This window comes from Staurois parvus, unplaced genomic scaffold, assembly GCF_062004578.1.
Source record: "Staurois parvus isolate SC_StPar_1 unplaced genomic scaffold, SC_StPar_1.0 ptg000244l, whole genome shotgun sequence".
Taxonomy (NCBI): domain Eukaryota; kingdom Metazoa; phylum Chordata; class Amphibia; order Anura; family Ranidae; genus Staurois; species Staurois parvus.
Window position 1 is genome coordinate 3,441,246 of NW_028318040.1, and position 16,775 is coordinate 3,458,020.

At 43.1% G+C, this 16,775-nt stretch overlaps 1 protein-coding gene across 7 annotated transcripts in view; it reads left to right on the forward strand.

Moving 5' to 3' along the window:
• Positions 1-1,809: 1,809 nt before the first annotated feature.
• CXXC4 (CXXC finger protein 4) overlaps positions 1,810-16,775 on the forward strand; it is a 347,965-nt gene continuing 332,999 nt past the window's right edge. For 3 of the 7 annotated variants that reach the window (XM_089680525.1, XM_089680523.1, XM_089680524.1), the window contains exons 1-2: positions 2,017-2,543; positions 4,630-5,689. In XM_089680525.1, coding sequence (XP_089536651.1) covers positions 4,862-5,689 — 828 coding nt within the window. In that variant the 5' untranslated portion in view covers positions 2,017-2,543; positions 4,630-4,861. Of the gene's footprint in view, positions 1,875-2,016; positions 2,544-4,057; positions 4,324-4,629; positions 7,448-16,775 lie in introns of those variants that run through there. The other 4 variants (XM_089680520.1, XM_089680522.1, XM_089680519.1 and 1 more) reach the window with 4 other exon arrangements.

Here is a 16,775-nt window from a genome sequence, read left to right on the forward strand (position 1 = left end):
AATGATGAGTGCAATAACCCATAGCAACCAGATGTCATGATTTTATTAATACCAATCATTGTGATGATTACCTTTCTATAATATGAATCCTCTTTGCTAGAAAGAATGAGGAAGTTTGCAGGGGGCTAGATATAAAAATAAAATGTGTAGCTATAGCAGATGCCTTGATCCCTATTTCCTATAGAGATGATAGGGGACCAAAGATGAGTGCAGTAACCAATAGCAACAATTTATCATGATTTTATTCACACCAATCAATGTAATGATTATGAATAGTCTTTGGTACAAAGAACAATGAGGAAGTTTTCAGGGGTCTAGGTATAAAAATACAATGTGTAGCTATAGCAGATGACTTGATCCCTATTTCCTATAGAGAGGAGAGGGGACTAATGATGAGTGCAATAACCCATAGCAACCAGATGTCATAATTTTGTTAATACCAATCATTGTGATGATTACCTTTCTATAATATGAATCCTCTTTGCTAGAAAGAATGAGGAAGTTTGCAGGGGGCTAGATATAAAAATAAAATGTGTAGCTATAGCAGATGCCTTGATCCCTATTTCCTATAGAGATGATAGGGGACCAAAGATGAGTGCAGTAACCAATAGCAACAATTTATCATGATTTTATTCACACCAATCAATGTAATGATTATGAATAGTCTTTGGTACAAAGAACAATGAGGAAGTTTGCAGGGGGCTAGATATAAAAATACAATGTGTAGCTATAGCAGATGACGTGACCCCTATTTCCTATAGAGATGAGAGGGGGCCAAAGATGAGTGCAGTAACCAATAGCAACAATTTGTCATGATTTTATTCATACCAATCAGTGTGATGATTATGAAGAGTCTTTGGTAGAAAGAACAATGTGGAAGTTTTCAGGGGGCTGGGTATAAAAATACAACGTGTAGCTATAGCAGATGACTTGACCCCTATTTCCTGTAGAGAGGAGAGGGGACCAGTGATGAGTGCTGTAACCCATAGCAACCAGATGTCATGATTTTATTAATACCAATCATTGTGATGATTACCTTTCTATAATATGAATCCTCTTTGCTAGAAAGAATGAGGAAGTTTGCAGGGGGCTAGATATAAAAATTAAATGTGTAGCTATAGCAGATGCCTTGACCCCTATTTCCTATAGAGAGGAGAGGGGACCAAAGATGAGTGCAGTAACCAATAGCAACAATTTGTCATGATTTTATTCACACCAGTGTGATTATGAATAGTCTTTGGTACAAAGAACAATGTGGAAGTTTTCAGGGGGCTGGGTATAAAAATACAATGTGTAGCTATAGCAGATGCCTTGATCCCTATTTCCTATAGAGGAGAGGGGACCAGTGATGAGTGCTGTAACCCCTAGTAACCAGCAGTGTAGATGTCACTGGTCCCAGTATAGAGAGGTTGTCAGCTCCCTGCAGTCCCCCTGTGCAGGATGTGTCTGGCATTCCCCTCTATGTGATGACAGAGTCCCCACAGTCCAGTCCCCATTGCAGGGTTCACTCGGTCAGCCATGCACACAGTGCCTGCTCCCACCTGGGGGATGGAGGAAGGCATGAGGTGAATGGCTCCCCTCCTCCTCCTCCGCCTCACACAGCCCCGCAGGAGGACCAGGCTGCGGAACTCCCCTAATAACGACCCCGAGACAATGATAATAATGATGGCAGCCGTGTCCCTGTGGAGGGCTGCAGGGGGAGACGTGGCTGTGGAGGCGAGCCGAGGATTTGCTGTGGGAAAGGAAGAAGGAGGGAGGTGAGGGGGAGGGGGGGTGTAATAGGAGGAGGAAGGGGGGGAGGAGGGAAGACTACAGAGAGAGCAGTGGCCGCGTGTGTGCCTCTGATTCCCGGTGTAATTTGCAGCCAATCATCAGTAGGTGTCCACATCCCTGCATCCTCCTCACCTCGGCGCCAATAACTCTCCACCTCTCTCCTGCCTCCCTCCTCCTTCCCTTTTCTCTCGCTCTCCCCCCATCCCCCTCCTGCTTCCTCTTCCCCCCCCCCCTCACCTCCTCCTCTCACGGCCCCCCCATGCCTCTCAGCCACACGCAGAGAAAGAGAGAGAGAGAGACTGACTGACTCCCAGGCTGCCTGCCTGCCTCCCTCCTCCTCCCTCCCCGCTCCTCACACATCTGACTGGAGAGCAGCGCACAGGGAGAGCCAGCCATAGACACACACAGAGGAGAGAGAGAGAGGAGAGAGGAGACCACCGAGAGACCACAGAGCACACAATACACCCCCTCCTCCTCCTCCTCCCCCCCACACCTCACCACCCACACCCCAATATCACTTTCTTCTTATTACCACTCTTCTCTTTTTTTTTTATTTTTAATTGTCTTTTTTTAATTTTTTTTATAATTTTGTCTCCCTTTTTTTTTTTTTTTTTATAATTTTTTTTTTATTTTGTCCTAAAAGTGGGGTGCCCTGGAGCCAACGGTGGCGGTGGCGGGGTGCCCTCTTCTAAGCTGCGCTGGCTGATATGTGCGCCTAATTTCATGCAGACGGCAGCGTGCGGAATTGGCGTCCTATTCTCCGTACGGTGGTAAGTACACAGATTTTTGTTGTTGTTTCTACTGTCTTCACACCTCCCTCCCCCCCCCCCCCTCCAAGTCATTGCCCTTTTAGCGACGTGGGGATGATTTGCCGTAATAAGTGGCGGTGGATTCATTTATTAATTAATCTGCACCAGCCCCTCCCCCCCCCCTCCAGGGAGGTTATAGATGACCTTTGATCTCTGCGTCTCCGGTAGCCGGAGCAGACGCGGAATATTAAAGATTCCCCAGGCGCGGCGGGTTACTGGTGTAATTACTATCCTCGGGGTGATTACAAAGGGCTTTTCTCATTCTGGTTCACCTTACTTTCACCTAAGCACTTCCTTTTCCATCACTTTTTTTTTATTTTTTTATTTTCAAGGATCCAAAATCCCCTCCCCCCTTCTTCCCTTTGATCCCCCAAGAACTAGTTAGTTTCCAAGTGATGTGTAGTTAGGTTAATGGGGACCGTCCCGTCTCTGCCTATTCCCTCTCTTCTGCCTGCATTTAGCCTGGAGCCTTTTGGGGCAGCCTTTGTACTGGCAGCCAACCTCTGAGCCTTCCAGCCTTCGCTTTTTCCTTGATAGAGGGCAGAGACGCTTCCACTTTGGCAAGGTCCTTCTTAGCTGGGGATTTCAGATCCCTATCGCAGCTCCCACAGGAGGCTTCCTGGAAAAAAAACAAAAAAAGAAAAACAAGCCACCGTCACCTAGATCCCCCACTTTTTAGGGAAGGATTTGTTTACAACCGCCTGGTCTTGTCGCATCTGCAGGAGATAATGTCATGTACCAGTAAGTCACGCTTAAAACGCTTCATTAAACTAATTATGAGTTTAATTACAGTAATTGATAAGCATTTTGAACTTTGGATGCTCAAATTCCTATCGGCCTGGTTCTAATTTGCAGCCCCATTTATATTTTTCTTTTTCTTTTGAATGATACAGCGGTGACTGTTGACAGCTGATATTGGAGGTCCATCCGGCATTGCCTGTTTGGGACATAAGGCGATGTTTATATTTTTAAAACTCTAGCGATCGTATGCAAGAAAAGTTTTGAGCTGGTCAGGAATCTAACAGGCTAAACAAAGTGACATAAGCAGCACCTGTGTTTTTTCTGTGTGGCGGGAGACAATGAGGCGTCTTTTCCTTCACCCACGTCCTGTATGTGCAGGTGCCTTTTATTGTCAGCGTGTGTGCTGCCACCAGGGCTTAGGGATGCAGAGGGCTTCTCATTCTGTGATTGGAAAGAGCTCAGCCTCAGTACAGCTGCTGGCTCTTAGATAACACCAGAAGAATATGAAATTGACTGACTTATTTTTATCTGGCCCCTTTCTCATCCTTTTTTTTTTTTTCTCCTCTTCTTTCCTTCCATCCACTCTCCCTCCCTCACATTGCAGGGGCCCACCTCCCCACTCCCCACCATTTAAATGGCTGCTCCAATTGAGACCTGTCCTTGGTACATTGAATTAAGACCCTAGCAGAGCCAGCTGTGCTGGGATTCAAACTAATGACCGTCAGACACAGAAGGACACTGTGGCAGCTGGTAGTTTTCTATTTTTTTTCCCCCCCTTTTCCTTTTTAGTTGAGATTGTATACAGGCAGGCTCTCGATGGCATTGTGCCTTGCCTTCAGTTGATACTCCAATGCATTGTCGACTTTCTCAGCACTTAATTTGCTAATTTCCTGTTCGTTTTTCTGTTCAAGACCATTTTGCTTGCAGCCTTCCAGCATTTCCGTGCCTTGACAAGACTTTGTTCATGCATTTCATAACGTTAAATGCCCTCTGGTTAAAGGTACTATAACCCTTTCCATCTCTGATTTACATGTCTTTTGATCTCTACTTTCTCTCTCTCCCTTGGCATTTGTCAACACCCCCCAATTTCACTCCCCTCCCCTCTCCCCCCCCCCCCTTCCTCCACCTTCAGGTATTCCATCCAGCTATTAATGCTATTATGCAATTCAATTATGTTCAGGGAAGGGAGGGGGTGGGGGGGGATCATATTTATTAATGTGATGGAAATGATCTTGACAGTATATTTATTTCTTTTTCTCTCATGTACACCTTTTTGGAATGATTCTCTTTGTTTTACTTGGAACAGTTGGCGTTTGTGATAATGCACAAGAAGATGCTCCGTGACAAACTGATGTCTGCTGAAAAATCACCTAAACGGAAATAAAAGCTCTTCTACCGACAAAAACGACAAACCAAATCTCTAGATAAACCCAGTTGTTTGCAGAGGGTCTCACCCAAAAATAAAAGTGACTGAATTAAGCAGTTTCGGTGGTTTCCCCCCTCTTTCCCCCTCTACCCCCTTCCACTTACCCTCAGAAATGTCCAATATGAACACGAATGTCTGTGTGGAGAATGGACAGAACCCTGAGGCTGCCGTGCTCCCCAAGGATAACCTGGTGGAGGGGGCTTTAAACAGCCTTATGGATTACAATTCGGAAATGGAAAGGTATAGGTCCTTTGCAACCTTTTACAAAACGAATGGTGCATTTCCTCAGGCTGCTAAAATTGCCAGGATCACCACTCCTATCTTCCCCAGTGCCCGGATAGGCATGTCTCCTTGGAACTGTGATAATGCAATGCTTTGGGGGAGGAAATCAGCCGCTATCAACCCTAATAGGACCAGCATGCACAGAAACGACTCCCAAAGGCTGGGGAAGCCTGGCGCAGCGCCAGAGTCGTTGCAAATGGCAAATAATAATTTCCTTTCCACCTTATCCCCTGAACACTGCAGACCTTTGGCAGGGGAATGCATGAACAAGCTCAAATGCGGCGCCGCTGAAGCAGAGATAATGAATCTCCCTGAACGCGTTGGAACTTTTTCCGCTATTCCGGCTCTAGGGGGCATCTCATTACCTCCAGGGGTCATCGTCATGACAGCCCTTCACTCCCCCGCAGCAGCCTCGGCAGCCGTCACAGACAGTGCGTTTCAAATTGCCAATCTGGCAGACTGCCCGCAGAATAATTCTTCGGGAGCTGGCGGGAACCCTGCCAAGAAGAAGAGGAAAAGGTGTGGGGTCTGTGTGCCCTGCAAGAGGCTCATCAACTGTGGAGTCTGCAGCAGTTGCAGGAACCGCAAAACAGGACACCAGATCTGCAAATTTAGGAAATGTGAAGAGCTTAAGAAAAAACCTGGCACTTCACTAGAGGTCAGAGGAGATGATTCTTTCTTTCCCTGCCTTCCCAGCTCCCTGCTTCCCCCCATCCCTCCACCCCTTCAGTGCCTCTTGTCTGGCTTCAAGACGCACTACCCCTTTTCCGATGCCTCCGTCAGGTTGTGAGGGTGTCATTAATGCACAGCTTTATGTGCACAGAGAGATCATTTGTGTGTATGTGTGTGTGCTCATGCAGCTGGCACTTTTACAACTTTTTTTTTTTTTCTTCACGCATTTAAGTATTAACCCTGTGTTGCCATTTCTGAGTACCTGGGAGGTATAAGATGTTCTGTGTGTGTTTCCATGAGGACGGAGACTATTGAAAATATATTTTGGGAGTCACAGGAATGTGTTTTTAAAAAAAAAAAAAAAAAAAAAAAAAAAAAAAGCTGCTGTATCTGTACCTTGTCATGTTAAATTATACATACAAATGTTTGCAAAATGTTATTTATTGTCCTAAAAGAAACATTAGTATGTCCTGTAAATTCCAAACCACTGCATCATTAAGAGAAATTCTGCAATAAACGTTGTCCCATACACTTAAAAACAAACAATCACGTGTGTATGTGAAGCACCTTGAATTTGTACACAAGACACACAGCTGCTTATTAGTGTAGACCAACTATTAATGTATTTTTTTAAAAATTGATGATTCTTCACATGTACTCTGTCATGTTAGAATGGCTGATATCATGTTTCTTTTAGCTTGCTGTTAGTTTTCATGCATACATTATTTCAGTATTTAATACCAAGTCCAAGTTTGTTTTTAAAGGCCAGCTCCTCTCAAAACAGATATATCAGTTTTCTGTATGCTCTGGTAGTTTGAATCATTGTCATAATTATCATGCAGTAGTTTGGGTCCCAGAAGCACCCACAAAGCTATGAAGAAGGTGTTACCCTGTTGGTTGGACTGGCCAGTTATTTTGGGGTAAATCCTATGGTGGGAAGTGTTTGATGGCTCCAACATTTGGGTGGTGTTGGGAATTTTTTTAAGACAATTATATTGCTTTATGTAGCTTCCAAGAGTTCTAAGAAGCCAGCACGTGAATCAATTTACCAGTGACAACACCAAACTGAAATAGCCGTTTTGAGAAGTTTGTTTGAACGGGAATGCATGGCTAAAGGAATATTTGTGGTCCATTGGTGTGCCCTTCTTCTCCCACAACCTTGGAATAATAAAAAAAAATGAATAGAAACATATCCTGTTAAACACATGCAATGTGGTTGATTTATTAAAGGAATAGGGGCTTTGTTCATTTAGCAAAGTGAATTTTCACACTGCAAAGTGAAAGTTTTTTACTTGGTTTTGATAAATAAGGTGAGACTGTGCTGACATCAATCATCAATTATGTGCAAACAAAAATCTTGTGTTAATGTTTTTTTTTAATGTGATTGGATATTTAAAGTGAACACAACTTCATCCTATTTACTAAGCTAAGTAAAACAAATTTCTTTTAGTAAATACACCCATTGCCTGCTGTATGTAGGTCTTTCAGGTAAAACTACTCAGTGATGAAATATTTGAATGAGAATAGATTTACGCTTGAGTTGGTTCCCCACACCCTTTACTTAGTCCTTTAATGGATAAATGTACAGAGAGAGCATGGAGGCTGCCATTGCTGACTGCCTTCTAAAAATGCTAGTTGCCCGGCTATTTCAAGACTCAGTAGTTTGAGTCACTGACCTCAAACAAGCATGCAGCAAATTAAAGTGTAAAGTAAAGCCCAATAATAAACTTTTCTTATTTGCTTCCTTTTGGTCTGTTAAATATACTGTTAGAAGTGTTTTGTAATATCTGTTCAATAAGCACAAAAATACCTGTGGATCCTTTAAGAAATCTAGTGAGCTGATGACTTCTTGTGCTGCACTGTTATCTGTTAACATTGTTCCCATCTGTCTCCGAGGACTACAAAACCCTACCCCCTCTGTCATGGAGAAGGGGAGATTATGGTGCTGTCCTATGGTGACAACGTTGTTTCTGTATAGTTACAATACACTGACCGTTCTCATTCTAGGACAGGAAGTGTGTTACTGGCAGGATCACCAGGTAAAATAAAGGAAAAAGGCCTAAAAAATAAATAAAGCTGCCACAACTAAGGACTAGTACGCTGCAATATATAATTTTTTTGTATTGGAATTTAGATACTCTCTAAGGCTGATATCAGATGGGGAACTCTTGCTATGGAGCCCGCTGCTGGCGATTTGTGGAAATCGCCAGTGGCAGGATCTTGAAGAGGCTGCCTGTTTGTCCCCCTGTAGTTGAGGCAGAAAGATGTTGCTCCCATGGCTAGTGATCAAGGTTCATCACTGTTTGACTCAGCAACAGAGCGACATCTCGCTATATTTGGCTACAGAGAATCAATTCCTTAGGGATAGATGGGCAGCCTCTTTGGTGATCCTGCCGCTGGCAGTCTTGCCTATAGCGGAAGAATTGCCTATCTGACATCAGCCGAAGTCAAAAGTCCTAACCTGTGGACTGGGTCAGTGACTTAGAAAGTACTAGAAATAATGGAACTGCATGAAGACCAGAGGACTAGCATTTTCAGAAAAAGGTCTGCAGTAGCAGCTTACATATTTCTGTCACTACAGGTTTCTTGTAAAGCAAGCCAGCCAGGTCCTTCAGAGTTCTTAAACTAGTGTCTATGGGGTTTATTTACTAAAACCTGTAGCATGGAACATCTGTTGCAGCTCTGCATAGAAACCAATCAGCTACCAGTTTTTTTGCCAAAGCTTAATTGAACATGCTGAAGTTAGAAGCTGATTGGCTGCCATGCACAGCTGCACCAGATTTTGCACTTCTCCAGTCTTAGTAAATCTCCCTCTATGTGTAGCTACACCAAGGTGCGTGTAAGTACCTTTAGTGATTTCCATATCCTTTTGTGTGTGCCTAGGCAGCCCCCAATCTTGTACACCCAATGAAGTGAAGCCTTACCTTGGCTTCAGCTTAACCCATTACCTAACCCCCTTCAGCATTTTGCATATCAGAACCTGCTTTCTTATTAGCAAGACAGTGAAGTGGGGCAAAGCTGAAGTCCAACTTGGTGCAAATATCTTGGCCAGAGTTTAGGGGCCCCGGTTGTACAGGAGAAAATGCAGAGTACTTTGTGGTGCTTACATGTAGTCAGTACTGCCAGTGTAAGGTTTAACTAAAGGCAAAGCCTTTTTTTAGTTGTGAATAGTGTGGAGTGGAGAGAGATTAGAACACCTGTCAGTTTTATTGCCATCTGTGCCCCAGGAGATTTACCCTCTCTAGTTGTCCTGTTTACCATTATCATTGTAAATGAAAGGAAAGAAAATCCCAAATTTTGGGTTGTCTCCAGAACAGTAATAGAGGGGAAATCTTCCTATGGGGACACTGGTTCTGTTGACCTGGAGGTCCCCAAGGAATTCCCTTAATTTGTAGGGATTTCCTGTCACTTTGACAGGAAGTGAATGTAAATCTCCGCAATATGACACAGATGGGGATAAAACATTCTGACGGGTTTTAACCCTCCCTGGCTCTATCCAAAATGGAAAAAAAAAGTTTTATCTATAGTTCTACTTTAGAGCTGTTAAGTTTGTTTTAAAGTGTTACTGAACCCACAACAGTAAAATCAGTCTGTAAATGCAGTAAAGCATGCTTGTTGTACTCACTGTGGAACCTAAGCGGTTAATCCTATGCATTGTGTAAAAAAGCCGGTTTGATCCTGTCTTCTCTGATCCTCCCCTTTTGCTGTCCCCAATGAATGTGCCATAGTTAGAGCAGCAGTGATAAGTCTGCACATGCTCAGTTTGGTGTGTATTCCTAGAAAGTTGTTTTTTTTTTTTTTGGGAAGGTGCATGTGATCAGCACAGGGCCAATCAGCACGGTCTAGACAGAGGATCAGGGGTTATGCAGCCTCATAGGTCAGTCAGAGAAGAATGTAAACTCCTCCTACAAGATTGACCAGTGCTTGGCTGGACACTGATAGAAGTCACAAGGCTGCTGTATTTACAAAAATAATTGCATTTCTATGGACTGTGGAAGACCGGATATAGTGAATGCAGGGTACTGGGTTTAGTATCTCTAAGCCTGGCTTCTTGGAAATGAAATGAGAACCTCACCAAGCCATGTTTGGTGATATTGAAGTGAACTGAGTGTGATTCAATTGTTTTACTTATATAGCTGGCTCCTAGGGTCCTATATTGAGCACTCACAAGCCATACCTACCCATGGCTCTGCCTTGATGGGTATCAAATTTGGGTCCCATATTCTAAAGCAGATGCAGGAAAATGAGACCTGGAAGTCCCTTGTTTTGAAGCAGCAGGGTAGACATAGGTGAGATGACACAATATTCAGCCAATCTATTTAAACAGAATATGGTATGGTGGAGTCCCCATTTAATTATAGTGTACGTGTGTATATGTATAATATATTGGGGTGATGGAACCCTACAAGCATGCGACTAACAGTACTAGAGCACATGCGGTAATCTGTTTGATTGGGCTAAAATTTACTGGCTAGAAAAAAAAATGAGCTGTTGTGCAAATGAGGCACTGAAGGCTGCTCCATTCATAAATTAGCAGCTTCATAGTCATTCAGCAATGAGCACAGTTTTGAATGTTGTCATATGTCTAGCTCCCACTTCCTGCAATTAGCATGGTGCAGCTGCAGCTCTCGGTCAAGTGAAGACCTGTCGCTTGTTACAGCACTGAGGTCAGCTTTAGCCTGTAGGGATTACTGTCTCTATTCCTTTATCATATCTGAGAAGAGAGTTTACAACAAAAAAAAGATTGGGGGGAAAAAAACAAGAATTTTTATACTTCAAAATAAGTAAGTGCTAATCGTTTTATTGATATTAATAAAGGCATTGAGCGGCTGGAAATTTCATCTTTTCCCCACCCCAAGAAATCAATATCCAGTTGACAGAATGATTCATTGTGTGCTGGCTTCAGTTTATGTGAGTTTATATTATAGTTTCAACTGGTTGTATAGCCAGAAATGTAACCACAGCAAAAGTAATGTCAGTGCTGGTTTTAGCTGTGAAATAATGATAACCACAACACAAGTGAAATGGCTTATAACTCTTTGAAATGTGTTTGTAGTTGTTTAGCTTTAGGCAGATTGATGAGGTTAGCTAAGACCTTTTTGCATACTGTAGACACCAGTGGCAGTGAAGGCAATAAAATATATCATAACACTTTCTTTACATAGCCTTGTTACCTGGCCCAGTGTCATTTTTGCCATGTTGTTTTGTAGATTGTTATTTTTATACTTTTTGGGCTGTTTGATTGTTTAAAAAGGTATTTTTAGCTACATTAAAATTTGGCAAGTGCTTCAGAACCCTAATGTTACTCTAATCCGTAATACCACATTAGGGGTTGTACTTGGGCTGTGGGTACTACATTGCATCCTACTTAAAGGGATTGTATCATTAAGTGGAAGGGGGTCAACTGCTGCAAGTAGGATGTGCAGGCTCTGAGGTACCTACATATAACTACAACTTCCTCAACCTTCCTGTTACATCCAAATGCTGGGCTGTTGTGACAGGCAAAGCTATGATTATTCTGGGTAATGTTGCAGCTGGCCACAAAGCCAGATGGGAGAAAGGAGGAAGTGGCAAGCTTAGACACCTTCAGGAACTTTCAAAGCCTTGCCTTCAAAAACAGCTTGAGATTTGGTCAAATCAGGAAGATTGGTAGCCTGATCCAGGTACGTGCAGGCAGGCTACAATACTTCATACTTGCAGAGAGTTGTATCTTCTCTCCCCTTTTTTCTCCTAGTGGCAGGGTCAAGTACCAGATATTTTTATTTTTTTATGTTACATGCATGTATTTTAAGTAAGGTGTACCTGTAACATTTACTACTGACATTGACATTTATTTTATCAGCTTTTCTGTGCAAAAAGACAGCACCATCTCTATTTAGGCATCATCCAGGGTGAACGTTGACTTCCTGGATTGAGATGTTTGCTTAAAAATGACACTGTTATGAAACCCCTGGCCTCTTTGCAGTTCTTGGCTGTGTTTAGAAATACCCGACAAAGATCCGCCCCACCACAGCCTCTCACCTTGTGACATACCACAAAGTAATATAATACAGTCTGATCAATGGGACTGTGGGAATGCTTTCTGCTGCCTGCAGCAGACTGATGACATCATCTCAACCTAGAAAGAGGGACCTGAAAGGAGCTTAAGGACAGTTTTCTTTAGTAATAGACAGCAGAGCTTTCCTAAGAAAATATATTGTTTCTGTATATTGAGAGAGATTAGCAATTGTTTTACAGACAGACTTAAAAAGTACTGAAAGGTCCATTTTAAGGCCCAGTTGAATCCACGTTTTATAACTGTTATGCAGTCAGATTGCAAGAAAAGTAAAGAATATGTTTGTGTTTTAAAGTGATAAAAGTGCCTTACTACTGTATTAAGCTGCCCTGTGTTGGCAGCAGGGTTGTCCAGATTTTTGCCCTAAAATAGAGTGGTGCGGTCATTCTTTTGTATAACTGCATTGTCACTACCTACCCTATGTATACCTTTTTGTAAATTTGTAAAAACCCAATAAAACATTTTGTGAAATAAAACAGAGTGGTGCAGTCAAACGTGTCTTTTACACAGTGTGCTAATCAACAATTCTGCTCTGATAGCATGAGCGTTTTGGTTGAAACACTGTGTTAGGTGCATGTCAGACTGCTTGATACTCTAATTAAAGCTGAACTCCAGGAAACCTAAAAATCCTCACTAGCAGTGGAGCTAAGTGACTTGATAAATACCCGATCCTCAGCTTCTGCAGGCTCCTCTGTGCTGCTGGACCAGTCCCTGCATCCCTTTCTTCCCATGATTTGGCAGTCTAAGACTCTCTGAGATTATCAACAAGGATGCAGTGGTCATAGTTATGCGTTGGATGGGAAGACACAGAGGAACAGTCCACTGCTGGAGTGTAGGGGAGCTCTGTCTGCTGGGAGAGCAGAGGATCAGGTAAGTAAAACAGCTTCCCTGTCCTCCTAGACCAGTGGTCTCCAGACTGCGGCCCTGGAGCCAGATGTGGCCCTTCGCCTGCTTTTCTGGCTCTTGTGACACTATTGCTCCCACTCATACTTTACACTATTCTGCCAACCGACACCAACAATGGGGCACCATTTCTCCCACTAACAATAATGGGGCACCTCCCCCTCCCCCTAATGCCAAACATGGTGATGTTTACTCCCACTGATGCCAGGAAAATTTCCACTATTGCTGGCCACAGTCTGGCACCCCCTAAAGTTTAAAATACAACAAACTGGCCCTTTATTTAGAAAGTTTGGAGACCCCTGTCCTAGACTATATGAGCAGTTAATCTTTACAGTGTGGAGGCAGCTCCACAGCAAAGGAGATTTTTTAGGTTTCCTTGAGTTGGGCTTTAACTGCTTTTAACACATTTAAAAAAAAAAGGTTTTTTTTTCGGCTGCCTGACTGCATAGTAATCATAAAATACATGGATTCAGTGGGGTCAGAATATACCATGGTTATAAATGCATTTTAGAGGAAAAAATGGATGGCTGCAGCCCACATTAAAGTGTATCTAAAGCTAAAACTGTTTTTTTTTTTTTTCTTTTTCCTCTTCGGATCCAGATTAGGCTAGAGTGGTAAGGGTTTAGAACCTCTATCAGGTTATTTTCTGTGTGTTTCTATGGTAGGAAAGCTTATGTTCTCTATTTGTCCAAGAGATTGTTACCACTGGATCTGAAGGTGATGGTATATAGGGGAAATCTTCCAGTGGAGACTGTTGTTCCAGTAGTAACTGTCTACATTCACACAGGCGATTAGCACTATGAATTCCAGGGGCAGAATCTGTAGCTAGGTCAAGAGCTGCAGCCAATAAGCCCATATAAAGCAATGACAGGCTGATGGCAGCCACACCATCTGTGACTGTTCGCACAGCCAATGGTTACATATTGTTAAAGTGGGGCTCCACCCAAAAGGGGAAGTTCCGCTTTAAGGACTGCTCCCCCGCTCCACATTAAGGATTGGCATCTTTGGGGGTTGGGGGGGAGCGGGTACCCAAATTTGACAGGAAAACGCTTCCACTTCCGATCCAATCGCCCTCCCTCCCTCCATGTAGTCTTTTGGGACATGTGACAGGTCCCAGAAAACTACAGGACCATTCATGAAGCGCAGCGCTACTCGTGCATGTGCAGTGGGTGCCAGGCTGTGAAGCCGCAAGCTATCACAGCCAGGTACCCACACTGAAGATGCCAGCCTCCTGGAATACAAAATGGCCAGTGAAACGGGCTGTGGGGGACACACCATGGGACAGGTAAGTGGCTGTTTTTTAAAAGTCAGCAGCTACAGTTTTTGGTAGCTGCTGAACTTTATTTTTTGACAGGTGAGTGGAATTCCGCTTTAAGGACAGATAAGTGTGTCTGGACAGACTGCATCCAGCCACGATCATCTGTTCTAAAAGCGGTAGTAAAGTCTATTTTTTAGGTTTTACCTACAGGAAAGCCTTTAATGAGGCTTACCTGTAGGTACTGCAAATATCTCCTAAATGTGCACCGTTTAGGAGATATTTACTTTAGCAGCCATCCATTGAGAGAGCAGTGCCGTAAGTGATGTAATCACGGCTCGGCCAGTCAAACTGTTACAACCCTGGAAGGAAGACTGGGTGAAGATGGCAGCCCTGGGGAGCCGTGACTGCGCTCCGCTGGAAGGCTTAGTTTTCAGGTAAGCCTTTCATAATGTGCTACTATGCGATGCATACTAGCACATTATGAAATTACCTTTCAGGGAGAAGATTGTTTTAGTTTTATTTTGTGTGGTTTACTATCACTTTAACAGCAGGTAATTGTTGGCTTTGGAAAGAGTCACAGATAGGTGTGGCTGCCATCAACCTGTCATTGGTTTATATGGGCTGAGCAGGTGCAGGGGCATGCTAAAGATAGGCAATTGAGCTGTAGTTTTACCACACACGTAAGCTGCAATAGTGGCTGGATGGGGTTGTACACATGCAGCAAAAATTATACGCCTACCAAACATGACCCATTTAAGTAAGCCTTTGGTTCCTGGATGTGGCTTGGTATTCCCATTCAAAATACTTGTTTGACTGCCCAAAAAAATGGCAGGAGTAGACAATCCTGTCCTTGACCTCCTATGGGAAAAGTGATCAACTGTGGATTGCTTTTCAGAGGGGCAGCAGGGGATGAACAAGCTCTAGGAAGGTATTTCCCTGCCCCTGGAGAGACTTCCTCTACAGGACAGGAAGTGAAGGGCAAATTCCACATTGGTACTCAGATGGAAAAAAAACTATATCTTTAAAAAAAAGTTTGCTTTAGAGATACTTTAGGGATACATTGTATCTAACAATCACTTCTCCTGCAACCAAGTAAACTATAGGTTCAGTATACTTTTTTCTGCCTCTGCTGCAAGTAGCTTTTAGCAAGCATTGGTAATGTGCCCAGTGTGCCCCCTGTGTACTTAATATATGTCCATGACATTGCACACCATTCATGATAGTATACTCGACAGGTATACTTGCTCATAAAGCATCATCGTAACTGAATTTATACTTTATCTGGCAAATATTTTAATTCTGTGCTTTACACTCTTTGTAGGAAGAGTCACAGATCCTTCTTCCAGTATTATGAAAGAGTCACTATTTGTACACTTTCCACAAGACAATAACCAGCACTATCTTCAGGCCCAGAAACTGTTGTTTTCATTAGTGTATTCAGGCAAATTGTTGTTTATCTGTTCCACTCTCATATTTAACCTCAGGATATTTTTCAGCATTCTGGAAGATTTTTTTTTTATAATTAATGCTATATGTTTCTGTGATCTAGAGTTCTAATTTTTTTTATATGGTCAGCATAAGGATCCTTGTGCAGACAGACAGCTTATGGCTACTCGACACTTAATGTATATTAAAGGCATAAAAAAAAAATAAACGTCATACTTACCTGCTCTGTGCAGTGGTTTTGCAAAGAGCAGCCCCGATCCTCTTCTTCTTGGGTCCTTCAACGGTGCTTCTTGCCCCTCCTGCCTGCTGAGTGCTCCAGAGCAAACAGCTTGTTATGGGGCACCTTAGCAGGCTCACTCTCTAGCCGCTGCTCTGTGTGTTCCATTAATACACAGAGCGTGGCTCATCCCCACCCCCTCTCTCCTACTTGGCTCACTGTCTGTCATTGACAGTAGCGGGAACCAATGGCTCCACTGCTGTCTCAGACAATGAGGAGGGAGAGTACCTTGAGAGCCAGTGCACATTTTTGGATTGGGGGGGCTGAGGGGGCTGCTGCACATAGACTGCAAAAAGGTAAAAAAAAAACCTTGAGCCTTTACAACCACTTTAAAGTGACATTAACATTATCTTTATTTGAAAATGGAGAAACAACAGATGGGACTTTTTAGGCTCTGTAAAAATTGATCATTCACAAAAAAATTATATTAATCGCTTTCCCGCTGCTCTATAGCAGAAATACTACTACAGGGTGTCAGGGCTGCACAAAATTATACATGATTTTGCATTTACAGGTAGGGGGCACGTGCACGTCCTACCCGCGCCGCCATTGGCGGCCATAGCTGTTGATCACTGGGTCCCAGCCGGTGATTCCCTGCCGGCATCCAGCGATCGCCAAGTATTCCTGATGGGGGAGTGACCTGTATGTCAGCTCCTGCACGTTGCTCTGTTAGTCCCCCCCCCAGTGTCAGAATGCCCAACGCACTCCCGCAATAAGTCACTGTTCGCCACCATTTACTAGTAGAAAAAAAAAAAAAACAGTATCAATACCGCCATTTGTAAATGATATAACTTTCAGGTAAACCAATTCATTTAAATGTATTGGGATTTTTTTTTTTAGCAAACACATGTAGCATGCTACGTTTTAGCCTAAATTTATGATGAATTTAGATTTTTTTTACTGGACATGATCAATAGCAAAAAGTCAAAAATATTGTTTTATTTTCAAAACTGTCGGCCTTTTTTTGTTTATAGCGCACAAAATTAAAACCGCGCAGGTGATCAAGTACCACCAAAAGAAAGCTCTATTTGTGGGGAAAAAAGGACACCAATTTCATTTGGGTGCAGCGTTGCAAGACCGCCCAATTGTCAAAGTAGTGCAGCGCCGTATCACAAAAAATGGCCTGGTCGGGA